Source organism: Pseudophryne corroboree, chromosome 2 (assembly GCF_028390025.1).
Source record: "Pseudophryne corroboree isolate aPseCor3 chromosome 2, aPseCor3.hap2, whole genome shotgun sequence".
Classification (NCBI taxonomy): Eukaryota; Metazoa; Chordata; class Amphibia; order Anura; family Myobatrachidae; genus Pseudophryne; species Pseudophryne corroboree.
The window spans coordinates 229,124,072-229,150,197 of NC_086445.1; the positions used below are offsets into that span (position 1 = coordinate 229,124,072).

At 43.2% G+C, this 26,126-nt stretch overlaps 1 protein-coding gene across 4 annotated transcripts in view; it reads right to left on the reverse strand.

Moving 5' to 3' along the window:
* The window catches only part of LRP1 (LDL receptor related protein 1), a 486,645-nt gene that overhangs the window by 383,614 nt on the left and 76,905 nt on the right, over positions 1-26,126 (reverse strand). For 3 of the 4 annotated variants that reach the window (XM_063952427.1, XM_063952428.1, XM_063952431.1), the window contains exon 2: positions 16,430-16,552. In XM_063952427.1, the coding sequence (XP_063808497.1) occupies positions 16,430-16,552 (123 nt within the window). Of the gene's footprint in view, positions 1-8,034; positions 8,112-16,429; positions 16,553-26,126 lie in introns of all 4 variants that reach the window. The other variant, XM_063952429.1, reaches the window with a different exon arrangement.

The following is a 26,126-nucleotide window of genomic DNA, read 5'->3' on the forward strand; positions in this document are numbered from 1 at the left end:
AGAAGCAGAGCCCTTAACTAAGCAGAAGTAGGTCTGACTTCTCTCCCCCCAGTCCCTCGATGCAGGGAGCCTGTAGCCAGCAGGTCTCCCTGAAAATAAAAAACCTAACAAAAGTCTTTCCAGAGAAACTCAGTAGAGCTCCCCTAGTGTGTGTCCAGTCACTCCTGGGCACAATGTCTAACTGAGGTCTGGGGGAGGGGCAGTTCACACCGTCAAAGTCTTTTTAGTGTGCCCAAGCTCCTGCGGATCCCGTCTATACCCCATGGTCCTTTTGGAGTCCCCAGCATCCTCTAGGACGTAAGAGAAAAGAGCAAGTAAATGTGCACCTCGGTAAAACCATGTTGCCCTGCAGGTGGGGCAGATCTAACATGTGCAGAGAGATTTAGATTTGGGAGTCCAAACTCATACCTAAATTGCAGAGTAAAAATGAAGCAGTCCAGTACTTGTGAGCTCCATGCAAATGCAGCCAGTATTTACCCTGCATGCAAGAAAATAAAGATAAATGTATTTTTACAGCTTACAATTCGACATGGTTGGGGAGAATTTAATTGTGGACGATGAGTGCAAATTACCGTTGAATCCGTGTTTAAAAAACTTGCAGTCTTCACCTGGCAGATTCACCCCCGGTTTGCTCAATCAGGGGTGAATGAATCCCACCATCGCCATAAAGTGCGGCAGCTGTTGTGCGAATTTGGTTTGGCAAACAAGTCACTTGCAATTTAATCCCCCCCCCCCCCCCCCCAACAAGGTAGAATAATGCTAGGAGGAGTCAAGACATGGGTGGATAGACTATAGGTGCTTGAATGTATACACCTACACCACCCCACAAAATAGCTGGATGGTATATGAACCCACAAAAAAAAAAAAAGGGGTGGGGGGAGTTATACCAAAATTTTATTCTTACAGCTCTTAAATAGAAATGTAATTTTCTTTTTTGTTACAACATCACATTTCTTACTAATATGTAGCCTGAGTGTCGGACTTGCCCTGTCCTGTCCACAGTTATTTATTTAGATAATGGTTTTCTATTTAAATTCTTTTGTTGAAATTATTTTTTTCACATTTACACAAATACAAAATGGTTGGAGCAAGTTTACGCACGGATATGACCTCCTGCCAAACACTTTCTTTACACAAAGACTGGCTGTCCCTGTTTACACAGCAATGCCATGTGCAGCAGTTCAAAAGGTAACCTTTCCACTCTTCTGATCACCTGCTCATTTGGTGGACCAAAGCAATAGTGTGTGTAAGTAGGACAAACATCTGTGAAATAAATGAATGACAATTATTATTGTCTATCATCAATCTTAGGCTGGGTAACACACTATGCCGACATATCTTCCAAAAGGCAGATCCGCCGACATAGTTGACGATTTGGTAAACAATATGCACGTGCCAAGTAGTCGATAGGGGAAATATTCAATAGTTCTTTATCTTGCTGATTGTGCCCAGACAAGACAGGTTTAGCTACCTAAAATGGCTAAAACCGACCAAAGTGCTAGGCGCGATGTGAAAAGTGCCATTTTGGCATCCAAACTAGTCACTTTTCGCACATTTCAGCTCGCTGGCTCCATTTGGTACCATTTACTTCCAGCCACGGGGATAAACAATTAAAACGCCCCTGATGTGTCTGCCCTGATGTCACAACTGGGTGTGCATTTGCACTTGCCCGCCCAGCTGTGACGTCAGTCCCTGCAGCCTGTGTATAAGCGGTTGGCAGGTCACCCATACACACAGCCAGACATGTCAATATAACTGTATTGGCTGTGCTGTACGGCTGTCCAGATGCCGTTCACCTACATATCGGGTGTACACACCCACCAATGCACTACAAATATATTGCCTGTTCAATGGAACGAGCGATACATGTATTAATGTATACCCAGCTTTAGTTACACTCAAGATAAAAAACAAATACATATTGTAATTATTATTGGGAAAGACCATATAAGCAGCTATGAATAGGAAGCCATTTTATACTAGGAAGGCAGGATTCAGCTTCTGTAATGCTGTGACATTCTTTGTTAAAAGTAGCCCTGTTTATTCCTGAGAAAATGTTTTGCGTTACAGCCAGACTGTCGGCTAGACATAGCAAGAAGCCAATCATTGCGTACACCTGGGAACAAGCAAGCTCTGACTGAAACTTTACATACACCCCAAGGTCATGAGGCATGTGAACAAAATCCAGATTCCGCCCTCCATGTCCTCATGATCATTCATTCTGTGGCTAGTGTCACTTATTCTGTGTAACAATTGATGCCAGCGGTTAGAGATCCTCAGTGATGTAAAGGTGAGGAGTTCCACATTTATGCTCAAATACATTGAAAAAATTGGTTTCATTTTACTGCCTAAGTTTTGCCTTTCATGTTTAGGATACTTTCAGGTGTAGTGTAGACTGTGGAACCGAAAGTTCATGATAATGTACATTACTAATCTTAAAAAGTTTAAAATAGGTCAGCATCCCCTCCTTTAGAAAGCTAATAGTTTTACTCATGAACAAGTACAGAAGATACTTGCTTGCAATCTGCTACTTAAAAATGAAGGTATTATTCAATTTTATGACACATCAATTATTTTATGTATGAAAACATTTACATATTCCAGACGTTCCCAAATACGGTCCTCAAGGCACCATGACAGTCCAGGTTTTAAGTATATCCATGGCTCAGCACAGATGGTTAAATCAAATTGGCTGAGGTACTAATCAAGTCACCTGTGGCCAAGCATGGATACACTTTAAACATGGACCGTCGGCGTGCCTTGAGGACCGCATTTGGGAACCTATGACATATACAATTGTGAATTTTGCTGGATGCTTTTTACATTTTGGTTCAACTTGTACTTTAGAAATAAATTCTGGGGGGAAAAAAGAAATTAAAACTGAAGTAAGTATCTTCAAAGCACAATACAATAGGCTACCCGCAATTACTTTACCAAAAATAGCCACAGACAGGCTCCTTACCCATTCCAATTTGGCTAAACCTAGACTTGCTATAATAATCCTTTATTCTGGGACAGGGACGGATCTAGACTTTTCTTTAGGGGGGGCGGTTTACGGTTTAATCTTGACTCCTCCCTCTACAGTCCCAACTCCTCCCATCTGCACGCCTAACTCCTCCTCTCTCAATTCTGACTGAACTTTTTGAGTGAGACTGAGATAGAGCCTTGTGATTGTTCTATGTACATGTGACTGTGCTATGGAGTAATTGTATTTATTAGCCCTAGTACCCACACACCAGCAAGTGAGGGGCAAATGCTCTGTAACCCTTGCTCTCCTGGCTCCTCTGAGCTGCTGTGGTATACGCTGCAGCACATCGTTCTGCCTCAGGCTCTCCCAGGAGAGCTCTCTTCTGCTCAAAAGTGGGCGTGGCTATGACTGTTAGGGGGGGCGGTCGCCCCCTTCGCCCCCCCCTAGATCCGGCCCTGTTCTGGGATGTCTATGGTTAACACAGGCTCTGTGGCTGATTAAAACCAGGTGAAATGCAGGCTTGAATATAGTCAACCACAGAACCTGTGTAAATCATAGGTGTCCTGGATTAAAGGGATAGTATAGCAAGTCTTGCTAAACCTGTATGCAGAACGGCAATAACACGGTATCCGTTCAGATGGTCGACCATGTTATGGTCGACAGTCATTAGGTCGACCACTATTGGTCGACATTGACATGGTCGACATGAACACATGGTTGACACATGAAAAGGTCGACACATGAAAAGGTCAACACATGAAAAGGTCAACACATGAAAAGGTCGACATAAGTTTTTTTACTTTTTTTCTTTTGGGGAACTTTTCCATACTTTACGATCCACGTGGACTACGATTGGAACGGTAATCTGTGCCAAGCAAAGCGGTAGCGGAGCGAAGGCACCATGCCCGAAGCATGGCGAGCGAAGTGAGCCATGCGAGGGGACGCGGTGCACTAATTGGGGTTTCCAGTCACTTTACGCAAAAAACGACACCAAAAAAAGTTAAAAGAACTCATGTCGACCTTTTTACGTGCCGACATTTAATGTGTCGACCATGTGTCCATGTCAACCATATCAATGTCGACCAATAGTGGTCGACCTAATGACTGTCGACCATAACATGGTCGACCATTCATACCGGAACCCAATAACACATAGAGGCTTATTGTGTGTCACCTGCCAAACTGATTTGCAGCAAGACTGAAAAATGTTCTGATTGGACAATATTCCAGACTAATTTTAAGGCCATGTGTGGAAATCAAGCCAATGGACATGCTGCAATGTAACCAGCCAGCATAAAACCACTGGCCTATTCATTTGTCTTCTAATCACTTGCAACTAAAGCCCTGGAACACCCCCATTATCCCATTGTCTTTAATTATACATATGGACTACTGGTCATCTTCAGTTCATAGAGGGAGGAGTGTACTTACAATGTTAAAAAAGGGAATCCCTATGACGCTCCCCCTGATTTCCCGGTTGATGGCATACGCTTTATTCAGAAGGCCAATCTGCCGACATTAACTGATGAGGAAAGGAAATATTTAACGTCGCCTGTGACTGAACATGAATTACTCCCTCTTATTATATCTCTGGCTACCGGTAAGTCCCCTGGCCCTGACGGCTTTGGGGCAGGTTATTATCAAATGCTTAGGGACCACCTACTCCCCATCTTCTAGCTTTGTATAACTCCTTAATTTCTGGGAAATCGCCTCCCTCAACTTTTACCGAGGCCAGGATTGTGGTGTTTCCGAAACCAGGGAAAAACCCCACTCAGGTACAATCTTATAGGCCCATATCTTTGTTAAACCAAGATCTAAAATTGTTCACCAAATTATTGGCTCAACTCCCTAGAATATTACACTCCAAACAAAATGGCTTTGTTAAGGGTCGTACCTCGGTACACAATGTACGTATGCTTGTGGCGGCTATGCACCGCATTCGCCAACTTAGTAATACTGAGGCTATTATTGTTAGTTGTGACGTGGATAAAGCTTTTGATTGCGTCTCCTGGTCACATATTCTGAGAATTCTCCAGGTTCAACAATTTGGCCCTGATTTTATTAGAATCTTCAAAATGTTATATTCTTTTCTGGAAGCCCATATAACGATTAATGGTTTACATTCCTCTTCTTTTCGACTGTCTAGAGCAGGGATAGCCAACCCTGGTCCTCAAGAGCTACCAACAGTGCACGTTTTCCAGGTCTCCTCACAGAGTCCACCTGTGGATCTTTTAAAATGCGACAGTTAGTAATAACTGCACATGTGCACCTGCTAGGTGAGCTGGAAAACGTGAACTGTTGGTAGCTCTTGAGGACCAGGGTTGGCTACCACTGGTCTAGAGGGACCTGCCAGGGCTGCCCTCTTTCCCCATTGTTCAATTTGGCCCTCGACCCCTTAATACGTACTTTCTGTCAGGATGTATCATATAAGGGAGTTGTGTTGGTTGATACTGAGGTAAAATATCAGCTTTTGCAGATGATTTGCTATTACAGTTTAGTGACCCGAAACTGGCATTGCCTAGTTTACAAACCGTTTTGAGTGATTTTCATTGTGTTTCTGGCTCTCTTATTAATTTTAACAAAACAGATCAGTTGGCTATGCACCGTACTGCAAACTGGGGTGGGGAAACTCGTTCCCTTTCCGCTGGGCACCAGACTTTTTGGTATATTTGGGACTCCGATTTCCAGGGGATATCTCCACTCTTTATTCTGTTAATTTTACATAATTTTTATTAATCAAATGTTGACTGATTTTGATAAATGGCATCATTTGCAGTTATCATATATCGTCCGTTGTCATTTGTTTAAGATGGTCTCTTTTCCCAGATTTCTTTACCCAATCCAGATGTTGCCTTGCCTTTTAACTGATCGTGATGTTGCACATATTAATAAGGCTATAGCCAAATTTATATGGGCTGGTAAACGCCCTAGGATATCATTATATAAATTGCAACAGCCGTTGGTGCTGGGAGGCATTAACCTCCTGAATGTTCAGTATTATGCCCTGCATCTAACCTACGATATGCACTGGATTGGGTGAGGGGTGTGAACAATTATGTCCGTTATTCTCTTGATCAAGCGTTTCTTTCCGATGTTACTTTAGATGCTTTATTACATTTACCATTAACTTCTTTTCCAGTGGAATTACGCGACAATCCGTTACTCTATACCCCATATTTGACCTGGCGTCTTTCACATACGAGACTTCGCCTGTCATGTACCAAGTCATTGTTTTTGCCTTTAGTTCATAATCGCGATTTCCATAATGGGAGTGCGGACATTATTTGTAATACTTGGCACCTCCATGGACTCCACTCGGTGCATCAATTTCTGGATGATGACCGATCCTCTATCCTTACTCTGTCCAAACTCACAGAATTATACTCTAATGTTACAATTCCACTGTTCACATACTTTCAATCCTGCAGCTATATTTTGAAATTAATGTCTGGGCTTTCCCAAATTGATAGAACTAACTCTTTCGATGCTTTAGTACTGGGAAGTAAAGGGGGTCTGCTCCCCATTTCTATGCTTTATGATCAGATTAGGAAAAAACCTCGACCTGTATGCGGTTACTACTGGTATGGTTAAGTGGTTGGATTCCTTTCCTGAGCTTTCTTTGCAGGCTATAGTTAAGTCTTCACTTTCATTGAACAAACAATTAATATACAGTAGTCTTCTTTTGCAGAAATGTAATACAAAATTTTGCATAGGGCCTATTACACTCCCAGACTACGTTTTATAATGGGCATATCAGATAATTCTAATTGTTTTAAATGTTCACTTCCAAAGGCCGATATCTTTCACTGTCTGTGATCTTCTGACATTGGGGGTAATTCTGAGTTGATCGCATCAGGAACTTAACAATGTTAGCAGTTGGGCTAAACCATGTGCACTGCAGGGGAGGCAGATATAACATGTGCAGAGAGGGTTAGATTTGGGTGGGTTATATTGTTTCTGTGCAGGGTAAATACTGGATGCTTTATTTTTACACTGCAATTTAGATTGCAGATTGAACACACCACATCCAAATCTAACTCTGTACTCTGCCTTATATCTACTATCTATCTACTATTGAGAAGGACCAGATTAGAAAAATTGTTCACCTTACTACATGGTATAACATGGCGACCCTGGCAGGAAACACACCTCCTTTCTAACTGGGTCATTTGGAAGTCTTTTTAGCTATGCTTACCTACCCAGTCTCTCTGGATGTATTGTATTTTTTATTGTATATTGATCCTCACCTGTTTCATTTTACTTGAGGCTCTCCCATGTGAAGCTGATTTTTTATTTAATTATTAGCAACCCTGGGTAACCCTACGTGGACTCTTATATTTACTACCATACTGTGCCTATGCCTGTCATTTATTTCATATGTACTGCTTGATTTTTCTTTTGTTAATAAACATTTTTTTTTTTTTAAAGGGAATCCCTATTTAATTTTTATTATACCTCAAAAAAGTAATTTCTGTCACCTAGGGATTATATTTGTTAACAAAAAAGTACTTCATTTAAAAAAGAAAAAGAATGGTTTGATTTCATTTCATCATTATAGGTAACTAATACTGCAATCAGCTGCATTGGCATGGATTCCATTTTGGAGATTAACAAATACATTATACCAGTGGTTCCCAAACTAAGTGCCATGGATGACATATAGGGGTCTATTCATGATCAGTGAAAATATGGAGAAGTTGGTAACCAATCAGCTACTCTGTACAATTGTATAATATGCAATTTATAAATGTTACTTCAATGCTGATTGGTTGTCATGGGCAACTTCTCCACTGGCTCACTTCTCCACACTTTTCACTACTTCATGAATAGACCCCATAACCACAAATTACTCAATGTAATAGTTTATTCTGTGTTTCTCAATACAAAAAAAACTTTTGGCCTAGGGGTGCCATGAAAAAAAAAAATTCTGATATTCTAGGGAGCCGTGATTCAAAAAGGTTTTGCGACCACTGCATTATACTACCACTTCAGAAACATGTTATCTAACAGTTTAGTCAGTCAAAAAAAGTACATAGGAAATATAATAAGTATAAGCAACTGATTACCTTCTGCTCAACTAGGCAACGCACATTCATGGTTATTATGGTGCTGTCTACTCTTGCATGTCAGATATCTAATATAGCTGGAGAAAAGATTAAAATACAATGTGCCAATTATTGGGATTTGTTGCTCTATAATACAATAACCCTCTTGTAACAATCCTTCATGTGATGTAGGACACACTTCCTGAAATAGAGATTAGACTGAAAGTATCAGCCAAATGCTCAATCTCAGAGATTTGAAACATTAAAGCGTAGTACAAATACTATGTTTACAGTTGTTACCACAAAGTGACCTCTGTTCCAATTATTTCAGTAAGTCTGAGCCCTACAAGTTCAAAGGCTGGATCTCTTATTAAATAAATTATACGGTATACGGATTTGTAATTTTGGTTGGATTAAACATGTCAATGTAAACATTCTTGTTTCAGCTGAGCAATGGTCATTTAGATAAACCTATTGCTCAGACATGCTACAACATGCATACAGTAGATCTGCATAGTACGGAACACAGGAGATTTTCTCCCTCAAATCTTTCCCCACTCTGTGCCACAGGACCTCTCAGAGAAACATGTTGTATTCCCGATTGGCAAGGAGATAAATTTTTTGAAACGTCAATCCGTAAAACAAACTTTTTTTGTTGGATCCATGAAATAAAAGTAAACTACAACATTTTAAAGACCGTTTTAAAAGCCTTGTAAAATACATAGCAGGATTTTTTTTTACATACTCTAAACTTCTGATTTGGATGAATAGGATGCTCACAGGGAAGGTGACAGAACTAAATGTATTCGTGTGGCTCCTTCCAGGGGATTAAAGGGTCTATGTACATAGTCTTGGAGAGGATTAAAGTGGGCGGAGATAAAGTACCAGCCAATCAGCTCCTAACTGTCATGTTACAGGCTGAGTGAAAAATGACAGTTAGGAGTGGGTTGGTTGGTTGGTTCTTGATCTCCGTCCACTTTATCCCTCTATAACACTTCAGTATATAGACCTCTTGGCTCCAGTGGACTAGGACTAAAGTCAATAAATACAGCGCTGCATGGAATGGTGTTCTATAAATGAGTGATGAGAAGAAGAATAAATGATAAATACTGACCCTACAGGTCAGCTTTTGTTGATCAGTGAGAAGAGCCAAATTCTCCTCAATGTCACCAGTCTGATGCTTGTTTCTAGACTCCCATTATTTGCAGCACAGTGTAAATAAACTCTTGGGAGAAAGTGTCCAGCAACATCTAAAAGCATTACTTTAGAGTCTACCAAGAGAAAGCAAATGGTGTTCTGCCATCACTGAGCAAGAAGCCGATGTGTGTTTGTTTGTTGTTCATGTGTTTATTTTTTACATAACAAGCAGTTCCCGGTCTGCACGTCTGCCTACACGTAGCACACTGCGGCTTTGTGCTCAGTTCCCAGGAATGGGCTATGGCCCTCTGATTACGTATCCCAAAAGCCAGAGTAACATGAATGAGACACTGTGAGATGGGGCTTGTGAAGACAGGAGCCTAAGCAAGTGGCGCATGTCTGTAGGGTGGGCAGTCACCGAGTTTTACACAGTCTTAATGATGTTCATTTTGCAAGACGGGAGGAAGTTTGGAAGGGAACTTGATCGGAACATTATAATGAATGAACCTAAACACTGCAGCCTTCTTATGGTCTTCACAAAATAAATTGGTCTTCAGGATACAACCTCTACATTTTTTCACAGTATTGTAAGAAATAAGTAAAACTCCAAAGTAGTTTGTAATGAAATATGAACTATATTACATACTGTACATCTATAAATCTGTCACCATTTATACACTAAAATGTTATTATACATAAGACTGTTTACCAAGGTCATACTGCTTTCAGATTGCAGAATGGCCATTTTGGTCACTCGCCATCTTCTCCCAAGCCCTCCTGTCATTTATTCATGGTCTCAGTACGCAATGGGCTTTGGGACATGAACTAGCAAAAAGCAATAGTTCCGATATGTGCAGGGATCGCAGTACGACATTACTGAGGACTAAAAACAATTTGTAGGTGTAGTACATTTTTACCACTACAAAGTGAAAACAAAGTGGGGGCTGAAAATATGTTACAGTATTAGCTTTTCTGCACTATAAGACTTATCTAGCATATGCCTTCGATTGGTTCTAAATCGAAGTGAGGTAAGGGACCTTTGACGTCACCAGGGGCGGAGCCACGTCACCAGTGGGAGGAGCGACGCCCGAACAGGGTACCCAAAAAGTACCCTCCGCTCACCACCGGGTTAATCAAGGTAATAGTTGGTGGCGTGGATAGCAGAAGAGCTATCCAGCTGACCTAGCTCATCCCCCCTGGTGATGTGGCTCCTCCCCCTGACGTCATAGGTCCCTTGGGCCACTTGGATCTAGCATCTACCATATGCCTTCTCCTGCAATGGGCACAAGCCAGCAACACTGTATACGTGCAGTATATTTTACAAGATAAAAACAAACTGTCTACTGAAAATGCACATCAAAATGCTCCTAAAGGACCCATCTTGTAGGTTTACATTATAATATATATATATATATATATATATATATATATATATATATATATATATATATATATATATATATATATATATATATATATATAATAAGAATTTACTTACCGATAATTCTATTTCTCGGAGTCCGTAGTGGATGCTGGGGTTCCTGAAAGGACCATGGGGAATAGCGGCTCCGCAGGAGACAGGGCACAAAAAGTAAAGCTTTAGGATCAGGTGGTGTGCACTGGCTCCTCCCCCTATGACCCTCCTCCAAGCCTCAGTTAGGTACTGTGCCCGGACGAGCGTACACAATAAGGAAGGATTTATGAATCCCGGGTAAGACTCATACCAGCCACACCAATCACACTGTACAACCTGTGATCTGAACCCAGTTAACAGTATGATAACAGCGGAGCCTCTGAAAAGATGGCTCACAACAATAATAACCCGATTTTTGTAACTATGTACAAGTAATGCAGATAATCCGCACTTGGGATGGGCGCCCAGCATCCACTACGGACTCCGAGAAATAGAATTATCGGTAAGTAAATTCTTATTTTCTCTATCGTCCTAGTGGATGCTGGGGTTCCTGAAAGGACCATGGGGATAATACCAAAGCTCCCAAACGGGCGGGAGAGTGCGGATGACTCTGCAGCACCGAATGAGAGAACTCCAGGTCCTCCTTAGCCAGGGTATCAAATTTGTAGGATTTTACCAACGTGTTTGCCCCTGACTAAATAGCCGCTCGGCAAAGTTGTAAAGCCGAGACCCCTCGGGCAGCCGCCCAAGATAAGCCCACCTTCCTTGTGGAATGGGCATTTACATATTTTGGCTGTGGCAGGCCTGCCACAGAATGTGCAAGCTGAATTGTATTACACATCCAACTAGCAAAAGTCTGCTTAAAAGCAAGAGCACCCAGTTTGTTGGGTGCATACAGGATAACAGCAAGTCAGTTTTCCTGACTCCAGCCGTCCTGGAACCTATATTTTCAGGGCCCTGACCACATCTAGCAACTTGGAGTCCTCCAAGTCCCTAGTAGGCGCAAGACACCACAATAAGCTGGTTCAGGTGAAACACTGACACCACCTTAGGGAGAGAACTGGGGACGAGTCCGCAGCTCTGCCCTGTCCGAATGGACAAACAGATATGGGCTTTTTTGAGAAAAAAAACACCAATTTGACACTCGCCTGGTCCAGGCCAGGTCCAAGAGCATGTTCACTTTTCATGTGAGATGCTTCAAATCCACAGATTTGACTGGTTTTAAACCAATGTGTTTTGAGGAATCCCAGAACTACGTTGAGATCCCACAGTGCCACTGGAGGCACAAAAGGGGGTTGTATATGCAATACTCCCTTGACAAACTTCTGGACTTCAGGAACTGAAGCCACTTCTTTCTGGAAGAAAAATCGACAGGGCCGAAGTTTGAACCTTAATGGACCCCAATTTGAGGCCCATAGACACTCCTGTTTGCAAGAAATGCAGGAATCGACCGAGTTGAAATTTCTTCGTGGGGCCTTCCTGGCCTCACACCACGCAACATATTTTCGCCACATGTGGTGATAATGTTGTGCGGTCACCTCCTTTCTGGCTTTGACCAGGGTAGGAATGACCTCTTCCTGAATGCCTTTTCCCTTAGGATCCGGCGTTCCACCGCCATGCCGTCAAACGCAGCTGCGGTAAGTCTTGGAACAGACATGGTACTTGCTGAAACAAGTCCCTTCTTAGCGGCAGAGGCCATAAGTCCTCTGTGAGCATCTCTTGAAGTTCCGGGTACCAAGTCCTTCTTGGCCAATCCGGAGCCATGAGTATAGTTCTTACTCCTCTACGTCTTATAATTCTCAGTACCTTAGGTATGAAAAGCAGAGGATGGAACACATACACCGACTGGTACACCCACGGTGTTACCAGAACGTCCACAGCTATTGCCTGAGGGTCTCTTAACCTGGCGCAATACCTGTCCCGTTTTTTGTTCAGACGGGACGCCATCATGTCCACCTTTGGTAATTCCCAACGGTTTACAATTATGTGGAAAACTTCCCCATGAAGTTCCCACTCTGCCGGGTGGAGGTCGTGCCTACTGAGGAAGTCTGCTTCCCAGTTTCCATTCCCGGAATGAAACACTGCTGACAGTGCTATCACATGATTTTCCGCCCAGCGAAAAGTTCTTGCAGTTTTTGCCACTGCCCTCCTGCTTCTTGTGCCGCCCTGTCTATTTACGTGGGCGACTGCCGTGATGTTTTATCCCACTGGATCAATACCGGCTGACCTTGAAGCAGAGGTCTTGCTAAGCTTAGAGCATTATAAATTTACCCTTAGCTATATTTATGTGGAGAAAAATCTCTGGAAATTTTTTCCTTGTGTGACTGCTCCCCAGCCTCTCGGGCTGGCCTCCGTGGTCACCAACATCCAAAACTGAATGCCGAATCTGCGGCCCTCTAGAAGATGAGCACTCTGTAACCACCACAGGAGAGACACCCTTGTCCTTGGATATAGGGTTATCCGCTGATGCATCTGAAGATGCGATCCGGACCATTTGTCCAGCAGATCCCACTGAAAAGTTCTTGCATGAAATCTGCCGACTGGAATTGCTTCGAAGGAAGTCACCATTTTTTTTACCATGGCCCTTGTGCAATGATGCACTGATTTTAGGAGGTTCCTGACTAGCTCGGATAACTCCCTGGCTTTCTCTTCCGGGAGAAACACCTTTTTCTGGACTGTGTCCAGAATCATCCCTAAGCACAGGAGACTTGTTGTCGGGATCAGCTGCGATTTTGGAATCTTTAGAATCCACCCCTGCTGTTGTAACAGTCTCCGAGATAGTGCTACTCCGACCTTCAACTGTTCCCTGGACTTTGCCCTTATCAGGAGATCGTCCAAGTAAGGGATAATTAAGACGCCTTTTCTTCGAAGAAGAACCATCATTTCGGCCATTACCTTGGTAAAGACCCGGGGTGCCGTAGACAATCCAAACGGCAGCGTCTGAAACTGATAGTGACAGTTCTGTACCACGAACCTGAGGTACCCTTAGTGATAAGGGCAAATTTGGGACATGGAGGTAAGCATCCCTGATGTCTCGGGACACCAGATAGTCCCCTTCTTCCCGGTTCGTTATCACTGCTCTGAGTGACTCCATCTTGATTTGAACCTTTGTAAGTGTTCAAATTTTTTTAGATTTAGAATAGGTCTCACCTAGCCTTCTGGCTTCAGTACCACAATATAGTGTGGAATAATACCCCTTTTCTTGTTGTAGGAGGGGTAATTTAATTATCACCTGCTGGGAATACAGCTCGTGAATTTTTTCCCATACTGCCTCCTTGTCGGAGGGAGACCTTGGTAAAGCAGCCTTCAGGAGCCTGCGCAGGGGAAACGTCTCGACATTCCAAACTGTACCCCTGGGATACTACTTGTAGGATCCAGGGGTCCTGTACGGTCTCAGCGTCATGCTGAGAGCTTGTCAGAAGGGTTGGAACGCTTCTGTTCCTGGGAAATGGGCTGCCTGCTGCAGTCTTCTTCCCTTTCCTCTATCCCTGGGCAGATATGACTCTTATAGGGACGAAAGGACTGAAGCTGAAAAGACGGTGTCTTTTTCTGCAGAGATGTGACTTAGGGTAAAAACGGTGGATTTTCCAGCAGTTGCCGTGGCCACCAGGTCCGATGGACCGACCCCAAATAACTCCTCTTCCCTTATACGGCAATACACCTTTGTGCCGTTTGGAATCTGCATCACCTGACCACTGTCGTGTCCATAAACATCTTCTGGCAGATATGGACATCGCACTTACTCTTGATGCCAGAGTGCAAATATCCCTCTGTGCATCTCGCATATATAGAAATACATCCTTTAAATGCTCTATAGTCAATAAAATACTGTCCCTGTCAAGGGTATCAATATTTGTAGTCAGGGAATCCGACCAAGCCACCCCAGCTCTGCACATCCAGGCTGAGGCGATCGCTGGTCGCAGTATAACACCAGTATGTGTGTATATACTTTTTATGATATTTTTCCAGCCTCCTGTCAGCTGGCTCCTTGAGGACGGCCCTATCTATAGACGGTACCGCCACTTGTTCTGATAAGCGTGTGAGCGCCTTATCCACCCTAAGGGGTGTTTCCCAACGCGCCCTAACTTCTGGCGGGAAAGGGTATACCGCCCATATTTTCTATCGGGGGGAACCCACGCATCATCACACACTTCATTTAATTTATCTGATTCAGGAAAAACTACGGTAGTTTTTCACATCCCACATAATACCCTCTTTTGTGGTACTTGTAGTATCAGAAATATGTAACACCTCCTTCATTGCCCTTAACGTGTGGCCCTAATAAGGAATACGTTTGTTTATTCACCGTCGACACTGGATTCAGTGTCCCTGTCTGTGTCTGTGTCGACCGACTAAAGTACACGGGCGTTTTAAAACCCCTGACGGTGTTTTTGAGACGTCTGGACCGGTACTAATTGTTTGTCGGCCGTCTCATGTCGTCAACCGACCTTGGCGCGTGTTGACATTATCACGTAATTCCCTAAATAAGCCATCCATTCCGGTGTCGACTCCCTAGAGAGTGACATCACCATTACAGGCAATTGCTCCGCCTCCTCACCAACATCATCCTCATACATGTCGACACACACGTACCGACACACAGCACACACACAGGGAATGCTCTGATAGAGGACAGGACCCACTAGCCCTTTGGAGAGACAGAGGGAGAGTTTGCCAGCACACACCAAAAACGCTATAATTATATAGGGACAACCTTATAAGTGTTTTCCCTTATAGCATCTTTTTTATATATTTCTAACGCCAAATTAGTGCCCCCCCTCTCTGTTTTAACCCTGTTTCTGTAGTGCAGTGCAGGGGAGAGCCTGGGAGCCTTCCCTCCAGCCTTTCTGTGAGGGAAAATGGCGCTGTGTGCTGAGGAGATAGGCCCCGCCCCTTTTTCGGCGGCCTCGTCTCCCGCTCTTAACGGATTCTGGCAGGGGTTAAATATCTCCATATAGCCCCCGGAGGCTATATGTGAGGTATTTTTAGCCAAAAAAGGTTTTCATTTGCCTCCCAGGGCGCCCCCCTCCCAGCGCCCTGCACCCTCAGTGACTGCCGTGTGAAGTGTGCTGAGAGGAAAATGGCGCACAGCTGCAGTGCTGTGCGCTACCTTAAGAAGACTGAGGAGTCTTCTGCCGCCGATTCTGGACCTCTTCTCGTTTCAGCATCTGCAAGGGGGCCGGCGGCGAGGCTCCGGTGACCATCCAGGCTGTACCTGTGATCGTCCCTCTGGAGCTAATGTCCAGTAGCCAAGAAGCCAATCCATCCTGCACGCAGGTGAGTTCACTTCTTCTCCCCTAAGTCCCTCGTTGCAGTGATCCTGTTGCCAGCAGGACTCACTGTAAAATAAAAAACCTAAGCTAAACTTTTCTAAGCAGCTCTTTAGGAGAGCCACCTAGATTGCACCCTTCTCGGCCGGGCACAAAAATCTAACTGAGGCTTGGAGGAGGGTCATAGGGGGAGGAGCCAGTGCACACCACCTGATCCTAAAGCTTTACTTTTTGTGCCCTGTCTCCTGCGGAGCCGCTATTCCCCATGGTCCTTTCAGGAACCCCAGCATCCACTAGGACGATAGAGTATATATATATATATATATATATATATATATATATATATATATATATATATATATATATATATATATATATATACACACACACACACACATACCTATATATCCATGTATATTTACAGATGGTAATTGCATTAGGCTGTTACAATTATGAGTTCATATTTTCAGATGCTAGAGTTCACTTATAAAAGGGACTTGCTAAATACTGCCAAAATATAATTAAAAAAAGAAGAAGAATTGTAAAATGAGGTTACATATTCTGTATAAGATAAAGATTGGTAATATTTACTTACATATTTCAGGATCCTCATCTGAACCATCAGGACAATCCTTCTCATTATCACACCTCCAACCGTTTGAGATGCACGTTACCTGGTCCTTGCAGGTAAAATGCCTAGAGCTGCATGTTTTTGGAGCTGAAAAACAGACAGACAGTTCATTAAATAACTATAAGCAACAGAGTACAACAATAGATTGATTGATACATGCCTCCTATTTGCAACAAATTCTAACATTAAATTATTTTGCATATTACAAGATTAATCTACAATTCTTTTTAACTCACCAACAGAACGTCAATTGTTATTGTGTTACAATCTGTCAAACTCACAAAATAACAGTCATGGCAATGGGAGAAACTGTATCCATCAAACACTCCATGCTGCAATTAAACATTACAAAACACTTGGACCACAGTCTGTGTATGTGTGTACATCCATTAAGGTCACAGCAGGACAATTTAGTCCGGACTGCTGCACATTGCTCTGAAATTGACTCTTTATTTGCTTTTCACTTTAAAGAGCAATTAGACAACAGACACCACAATTTTCATGCTCACTGTTCTAAACTTGGGACTACCAACATAAATGGCATCATCTGCCATTCTACAAATCGGTCATTCATTTGTCCAAAGTTTGCCCAGGGCTGCTTAAAAGTTATTCAGGATTTACAATGCTGAATAAGCTACATCAGAGTCCAAAAATACCAATTCCCTACTTATTACTTCATAAATAGTCAATGGAAATAAAATTAAAAAAAACAACAAAAACCACATTCAACAGTGTTCATTTACACTTTATTAGGTCTTTTTTTTTTGCAAGAGGAAAGCAGCAAAGCTATGGTCGCCTACTTCACTATGAAAGGCACAGAAATTAATGGCAGATAAGAACCTCTTAGCCCATCCAGTCTGCCTTGTACACATGTACACGCACACATTTTACACACTAGGGTTAATTTGTCAGGAGCCAATTAACATACCAATATGTTTTTGGTGTGTGAAGAAACCGGAGTACTCTGGAAACCCACGAAAGCAGTTGGAAAACATACAAACTCCACACAGTTAGGGCCATGGTGGGAATCGAACCCATGACCATCAGCGCTGTGAGGCAGTAGTGCTAACCATAACACCCTCTGTACTGCCTCAAAAGGTCATGTATAATCTATCCTGTTTTATTACAGTATCTCCAAGCAATAGGACTTAAATCACACCAGCAATCAGCCAATATTATGAATGAAATAAAACGGATTCTGAGGGCAATTGGGAGCCGGTCCTGAGCAGAGAGTTTAGGAGAGAGTTGCAGTAAATAAACTGGGAGAGGAGAAAACAGGTAAGAGCTTTGTTAGCAGAGTGAGAAAGCGGTGTACAATAGTAATGTTTCGAAGTACAGTGCAAGGGACTGGATGTGTGGAGTCGGGGATGACACCATGACAGCAGACATAGCAAAATAGGCTGTGTGACATTGTCAACTGTGAGGGAGCCTGGGGAAGGCAAAGGGTAACCCTGAGAGGAGGAGAGATGATGGGCTCTGTTAGGTAGTATTGGAAAAAAACAAAGGAACCACTGAACACAAAGGATAAAAGAGAAGAGATAGATTTAGATGCGTCCTGCATACAGGTGGTGTCAGAAGCCAAAAGGTGCATATTCATACCCCTGAGAGAAAACACACACAGAAAAAAAGTGTATAGTGCCCAGCTCCATCCGCCAGCCAGCTGGTATTTCTGCAATTGCGGTTGACATGGTCTAGTGTGCTCTAAAGTGCCACATTATTTGAAAGAGGGAACTCCCCTACTTTTAGGAAAATGCCATCCCCCATACATACTTGTACCCTTGCAGTGCTATGGACAAGTTCCACTAATCCACAGCACAATGCAGTGGGGTCACTGAAAGGTCCTCACAAGTTAGAAAGTCATATATAACTACAAATCGGACTGGTCTGGTGCTTCTAATACAGAGTCTATCTGACAAAGGCTACAGCACCGAACGCTGGAACAATTCTTTATATGAACACAAGATCTTTTTTTATTGCACACTGACAGAGGGAGTGACAAGAGTCACGCACAACATTTCATTGGGCCACCACCTTCCTCAGAACAGCTATGCTACCTATTCTGCATCGGAAGAAGGAATGTGTGCCCCTAAATATATCTGCCATTATATTTTTCTTCCTTTATCAGTTTGCATAGCCTCATTCGGAGACAGTGTTTGAAGTAGTATAGCAGTAGTACAGCAGAAGGTGAGAACAAACGAATAAGAGCACCACCACTACTGTCATTGTACAGCGGGAATGACCCATAAGAGAGATGAGGCTGCATGGCATATATTCTGGTGTTACTACTACTCTGACCACTTAAGATGTATTATTATTATTATTATTATTATTAATAATAATTATGGCCACATATTAAAATTACAGGTAAGCCATACTTTTATACACTCCTTTCTGAATTTTATCAGTATCTCAAAATGTATATCTTTGTTAGGTCTTCAATGATCATGCAATCTAATTTCAAAGTGCAGCACAGACCAATGTTTCCTACACATAAAATATACAGTCATGTGAAAGAGGTGGAAATGGTGTGTATATTTACAGTAAAGTACCAACAAACAGCACAGCTTAGACCTTTGTAAGAGCACAGAGTTCAAAGAAATAAAGTTTATATTCCTCAGGAAACCATAACCCTGCATTCAACAGATTTATTATACATTTATATGTTTTTACAAGGATATCCACCTTTTAAGAAATTCCAGCCTTATCAATAACACACTGTAGAACATTCACTGTACGGTGATAAATGACTGAACTCGTGCGTGACTGTGGTTTACAATGTATGAACCTTCTTCCTTTGGGAGCTCCCCAAAAGCTTCTGGTTGTTTTCATGGATTATCAGTGTCTGGTTAGAACGCACATAAATGGGATTATTGTGTGGTGCAAAGTGGCAGAAGGGGCCACAGAGGCCATATATGAACCCAGAAGCCAAAGAACACAATCAGGTGACAGTTTGCAAAAAATGTTTAGAGACTGTTTGACCAAGGCGCAAAGCAAATTTTAACTATGATGTATGATTGGTTGTGTCATGTTTATTTCCTATTGATGAAATTCACCTGTTATTTTTACATTTGATATCTTGATAAATTGTTCTGCAATAGATATAGGAGAAATTGTCCACCCTATGAAGAGGTGTATGTAACAACACAGACATGTCCATCAGATGTGCTATAAGATAAATTCTCGTTTTGTGTTGTTGCTATATATTATGTGGGAAATAATGTATATTAAAAGTTAATTAGTATCAGAATTAAGAGTGCCCCTACAAGAGAGATTATTTTCTCCTATTACACCTACCATTTTTTGTACTCTAGGGGGTCACAACCAGTTACACTAATGAACTGCATGCGGGTATACCCAACCTACCCAAACAATTGCTGACTATTGAGTATACCTACTATACCCTATACTGGTTCTGGAGTGATGCAGTCAATATACCATCTGTTGGGATACCAGCGAACAGGAGACTAACGCCGGAATCCTGACAGCCGGCATTTTACACACAATCGGAATCCGGATACCCGTCCGCTATTCCCACTCGGTTGGTGGGTCCACGCCACCAACAGAGTGGTAATAGAACAGATGCGTGTATTTATATTATACCCGTGGTCTCATGCAGAGCTGTGAAAAATAATTTAATGTCTTACATGCTACGAAATGTATGGTAGAAGAATATATGCAATCTATATTCTACTTATCCTTCCCTAGTTTAACACCAATCAAGAGCTGAAATGTAACATTGAAGTACTCAGGCCTCATCACAACCAGTCTGTTTCAAGCTAGAACCTCAAAAAACCTCTACAGTAATTCTTTAATAGTTAACCAACGGGACCCAGTCACATGGTCAATATTTGTGTCAACATGACGACATCCTCGGAATGTCGCCATCTCACTACAGTGTTAACATACGAAATGTCATCAGACCAGGTCACATGGTCAACAGTGACCATGTTGACACCAGAGTGTTGACATTAGATGTAGTTCAACATGCCAACAAAAACCAAATTGACATTTAAAATGTCATCATGTAAGATTTCAATATTCTCAAAATGCAGACAGATTTAGGCACCAATAGGAGCGTTAAGACTTTGGGACAAGGGACTAATATTTACTAGAACCGCCACTCCTCAGATGTCTCTGCTGGAAGTACTGCACACATGACCACTGGGACATGAGGGTGACACTTGAGCAGCTAAGCCACCAGGGGCGTTAGGTCGACATCCACTCGTGTAGACATGATGAATGCCGAAGTGGTCACTGTGGACCTGCTAAGTATGTCGACCTAATATACCACGCCTTAACTATCAAAGGGGTCGATTCTATTCGGCAACTAATGAATAGCGCCGGGAATTAGCTCCCGACGCTATTCAATTCAGCAACTAGTTACGTCGGCGATGGCCCGTTCTCGCCGACAAAACAGGTTGAATTGTCGGGAGAACGGGCATTCTCCGACTTAACTCCCCGGCGCGAGGCTGATTCCCGACAGAATCAGCCTCGCGCCGGCCGCAAGGCAGCACTTTTGTCGGGTTTCTCTTCTCATCCCCCGGGGATGAGAGAAGAATTCCCGACAATTGCAGGTAATTAGTTGCTGAATTGAATAGCGTCGGGAGCTAATTCCCGGCGCTATTCATTAGTTGCCGAATAGAATCGACCCCTAACACTAATTTATGTTCATTGTGAGAGTCATTTAATACATACGCCTTTTCAACTTCTCCCCATTTTGCCCTCCTCTCCCCCTAATAAGTATGTTGCAATCTGTAAAATGTATTTAAAATTTTCAAAATGTTACGTAAGAAGCTTTAAAAAACAAAAAATATATAAAGAAACGTCTTAGTTTGTCTCTACAGCTAATCAGTCTTGCTATATTAAAAGGACACATATTACAGGTTGAGTATCCCATATCCATATATTCCGAAATACGGAATTTTTTGAGTGAGAGTGAGATAGTGAAACTTTGTTTTCTGATTGCTCAATGTACACAAACTTTGTTTAATACACAGAGTTATTAAAAATATTGGCTAAAATGACCTTCAGGCTGTGTGTATAAGGTGTATATGATACATAAATGCATTCTGTGCTTAGACTTGGGTCCCATCGCCATGATATGTCATTGTGGTATGCAATTATTCCAAAATACGGAAAAATCCAATATCCAAAATACCTCTGGTCCCAAGCATTTTGGATAAGGGAGACTCAACCTGTATTCTTCATATTAATGTTTACAATTCATTCACTGCAAAGTAGATGGCCGTGTATTTGTTATCACAGCTGCACCTCACACAGATTGGAAAAGGAGCCATGCTGCGATTACAGTGTGGGGGTCACTGCTGGCACAAGGTTATAACCACCACACAGACCAGGTCAACTATTTCTTGAAAAACAAAATCACATTAGCTGTGGGTTAGCCCTTACTCAATTAGTGTTTGATAATGTTACACTTTCTGCAGCACAATACCTATGATTAGCCATTGACTTTTCATTTGACCTTGTTGTTTCTAGTACTGATCAGTCACTACAACTAAGTGCGATATTCAATTGTTTAATCACTCCCGATCTCCAATCTAAAGTGATGGGAGATCAAGGATGCAATACTCCATTTTTTTTCTTTTTATCGCGTTTGTCGTGACCAGAAAGGTCGGCTTTAGCAGTCTAAAGCAGCTAAACCCGTCCAAACTAATGGGCACAATGTGAAAAGTCCAGTTTGAGCAATCAAACGGGTTAATTCGCTCACTTTGGCTTGCCATTCCCGTGGGGTGCTGTGCTGAAATGCCAGTGCCAGTAGCCGATCGCTCCTGAATGGAGCAACAATTGAATAGCTCTGTTGGGTGCCATCTACTGGCTGTCGGCAAGAGAAACAATTGAATATTGCCCTAAAAATATTTTAAATAATGAAGCTAAAAGCAATATTCACATGACAACGTACGTACGTACGTAGGGGCGTAATTATTGTGGGTGCCGGGGGCTTAGAAGGCCTGCCAGACATGCGCCAAAACTGAACACTGCTGGGAGGCATGTTCCCACTGAAGGCAGCTCCGTGTTTCTCTCTAGTGACGACTACTCACATCATCACTACTGGGGAGCAGCCTGCAGAAGAGAAACCTGACCGCACAGAACTTGTAGAGGGTTTGGGGATAGCACTGGTCAGTGCGTAATATAAACAGGAGCACTATGGGGCTTATTAGAAAGTGGAGGCAGGGCCTTACTATGTAGCATAATATGAATGGTGATGTTAATGTGGGGCATCAAATTAACTAGGACACGACTATTTGTTATAAAGTTATTTTAAGTCCTATAGTAATGCCCTAAATGAAATTAGGGTAATATCATGGAGTATCAAATGAATTATGATGTTAAGGCAGTGACGTGCGGTGGGGTGAGGCAGAGCCTTTTCTGTCATACTAATGTTTGTGCCGGAGTTTTGACTATGTAAAGTATATGAAAAAATAGGATTTTAATACCTACCGTTAAATCCTTTTTTCTTAGTCCGTAGAGGATGCTGGGGTCATCATAGAACCATGGGTTATAGACGGGATCCACAGGAGACATGGGCACTTTAAGACTTTGAAAGGGTGTGAACTGGCTCCTCCCTCTATGCCCCTCCTCCAGACTCCAGTTATAGGAACTGTGCCCAGGGAGACGGACATTTTGAGGAAAGGATTTATTGTTAAACTAAGGTGAGATTCATATCAGCTCACACCTCAAGCATGCCGCAGAACGTGGCATTCAACAGAACACAAGCCAACGGCATGAACAATTGCAGCAACATGCTGACAATAACGTAACACAACATGTGTGTAACCACAACTAATAATTGCAGATACAGTAGGCACTGGGACGGGCGCCAAGCATCCTCTACGGACTAAGAGAAAAGGATTTACCAGTAGGTATTAAATCCTATTTTCTCATATGTCCTAGAGCAGGCATTCCCAACCGCGGTCCTCGAGGCACACCAACAGTGCAGGTTTTAGTGATATCCAGGCTTCAGCACAGATGGTTAAATCAAAATAACCGAGGTACTAATTAAGTCACCTGTGTTCAAGCCTGGATATCACTAAAACCAGGACTGTTAGTGTGCCTTGAGGACCGTGGTTGGGAAACACTGTCCTAGAGGATGCTGGGGTCATCATAGAACCATGGGGTTATACCAAAGCTCTAGAACGGGCAGGAGGGTGCGGATGACTCTGCAGCACCGATTGACCAAACTTAAGGTCTTCATCGGCCAAGGTGTCAAACTTGTAGGACTTTGCAAATATGTTTGACCCCGACCAAGTAGCTGCTCGGCAAAGTTGCAATGCCGAGACCCCCGGGCAGCCGCCCAGGATGAGCCCACCTTTCTAGTAGAATGCGCCTTCACTGATTCCGGTAACGGCAATCCAGCCGTGGAATGAGCACGCCGAATCATGTTACAGATCCAGCGTGTAATGGTCTGCTTGGAAGCAGGACACGCAACCTTGTTGGGAGCATACAGGACAAACAGAGCCTCTGTTTTCCTAATGTGAGCCGTTCTGGCGACATAAATCTTCAAAGCTCTGACCACATCCAGAGATTTTGACTCAGCGAGGGCATCAGTAGCCACAGGCACCACAATAGGTTGGTTCATGTGGAAAGAGGAAACCACCTTCAGTAGAAATTGTTGACGTGTTCTCAATTCAGCTCTATCTTCATGAAAGATCAAATAAGGGCTTTTGTGAAACAAGGCCGCTAACTCAGACACCCGCCTTGCAGATGCCAAGGCCAACAGGATGACCACTTTCCAAGTGACGAATTTCAACTCCACCGTCCGTAAAGGTTCAAACCAATGTGATTGAAGGAACTGCAACACCACATTAAGATCCCATGGTGCCACTGGAGGCACAAACGGAGATTGAATGTGCAACACACCTTTCACGAAAGTCTGAACTTCTGGAAGTGAGGCCAATTGTTTCTGAAAGAAAACCGATAAGGCCGAAATCTGTACCTTAATTGAGCCCAATTTTAGGCCCGCATCCACACCTGCTTGTAGAAAATGGAGAAAACATCCTAGCCGAAACTCTTCCGTAGGAGCCCCCTTGGATTCGCACCAAGAAACATATTTTCTCCAAATACGGTGGTAATGTTTAGACGTTACCCCTTTTCCGGCCTGAATAAGTGTGGGAATGACTTCACTGGGGATACCCTTACGGGCTAGGATTTTGCGCTCAACCGCCATGCCGTCAAACGTAGCCGCGGTAAGTCATGATACACGCACGGCCCATGTTGTAACAGGTCCTCGCGCAGAGGAAGAGGCCAGGGATCTCCTGAGTAATTCCTGAAGATCTGGATACCAAGCCCTCCTTGGCCAGTCTAGGACAATGAGGATCGCCCAGATCTTTGTTCTTCTTATGATCTTTAGAACCTTTGGAATGAGAGGAAGTGGAGGGAATACATACACCGACTGAAACACCCACGGTGTCACCAGCGCATCCACTGCAATTACTTGAGGGTCCCTTGACCTGGAACAATATCTCTAAAGCTTCTTGCTGAGACGAGATGCCATCATGTCTACTTGAGGAACTCCCCAACGACTTGTCACCTCTGCGAAGACTTCTTGGTGGAGGCCCCACTCTCCTGGATGGAGATCGTGTCTGCTGAGGAAGTATGCTTTCCAGTTGTCCACTCCTGGAATGAAGATCGCTGACAGAGCGCTTGTATGCTTTTCCGCCAAGCGGAAAATCCTTGTGGCTTCTTCCATTGCCGCTCTGCTTTTCGTTCCGCCCAGACGGTTTATGTACGCTACTGCTGTTACATTGTCCGACTGGATCAGTACAGGCAGACCTCGAAGATGATGTTCCGCTTGCAGAAGGCCGTTGTAAATGGCCCTTAACTCCAGAACATTTATGCGGAGACAAGTTTCCTGACTTGACCATCTTCCTTGGAATTTTTCTCCCATTGAGAATTGCCCCCCAGCCTCGGAGGCTTGCATCCGAGGTCAGCAGGATCCAGTCCTGTATCCCGAACCTGTGCCCCTCTAGGAGGTGAAAGCTGTGCAGCCACAACAGGAGTGATACCCTGGTCTTGGAAGACAGGATTATCCTCCGATGCATGTGTAGGTGGGACCCAGACCACTTGTCCAATAGGTCCCACTGGAACAATCTGGCATGGAACCTGCCAAACTGAATGGCCTCGTAGGCAGCAACCATGTTCCCCAGCAACCAAATGCATTGATGGATTGACACTCTTGCTGGTTTCAGAATTTGTTTGACCAGACTCTGAAGTTCCAGAGCCTTGTCCACTGGAAGAAAGACTCTCTGTAGTTCTGTGTCCAATATCATTCCCAAAAACAACAACCATGTCGTGTGATTTTGGCAAGTTTAGGAGCCAACCATGTTGCTGAAGAACCGTCAGGGAGAGTGCAACGTTTTGCACCATCTGGTCTCTGGATCTTGCCTTTATCAGGAGATCGTCCAAGTATGGGATAATCGTGACTCCTTGCTTGCGAAGGAGAACCATCATGTTTGCCATCACTTTGGTGAAAATCCTCGGAGCCGTGGACAGACCAAATGGCAACGTTTGAAATTGGTAATGACTATCCTGAATTGCAAACCTCAGGTAAGCCTGATGCGGAGGATAAATGGGAACATGTAAGTAGGCATCCTTTATGTCCACCGACACCATAAAATCCCCTTCCTCCAGACTGGAGATCACT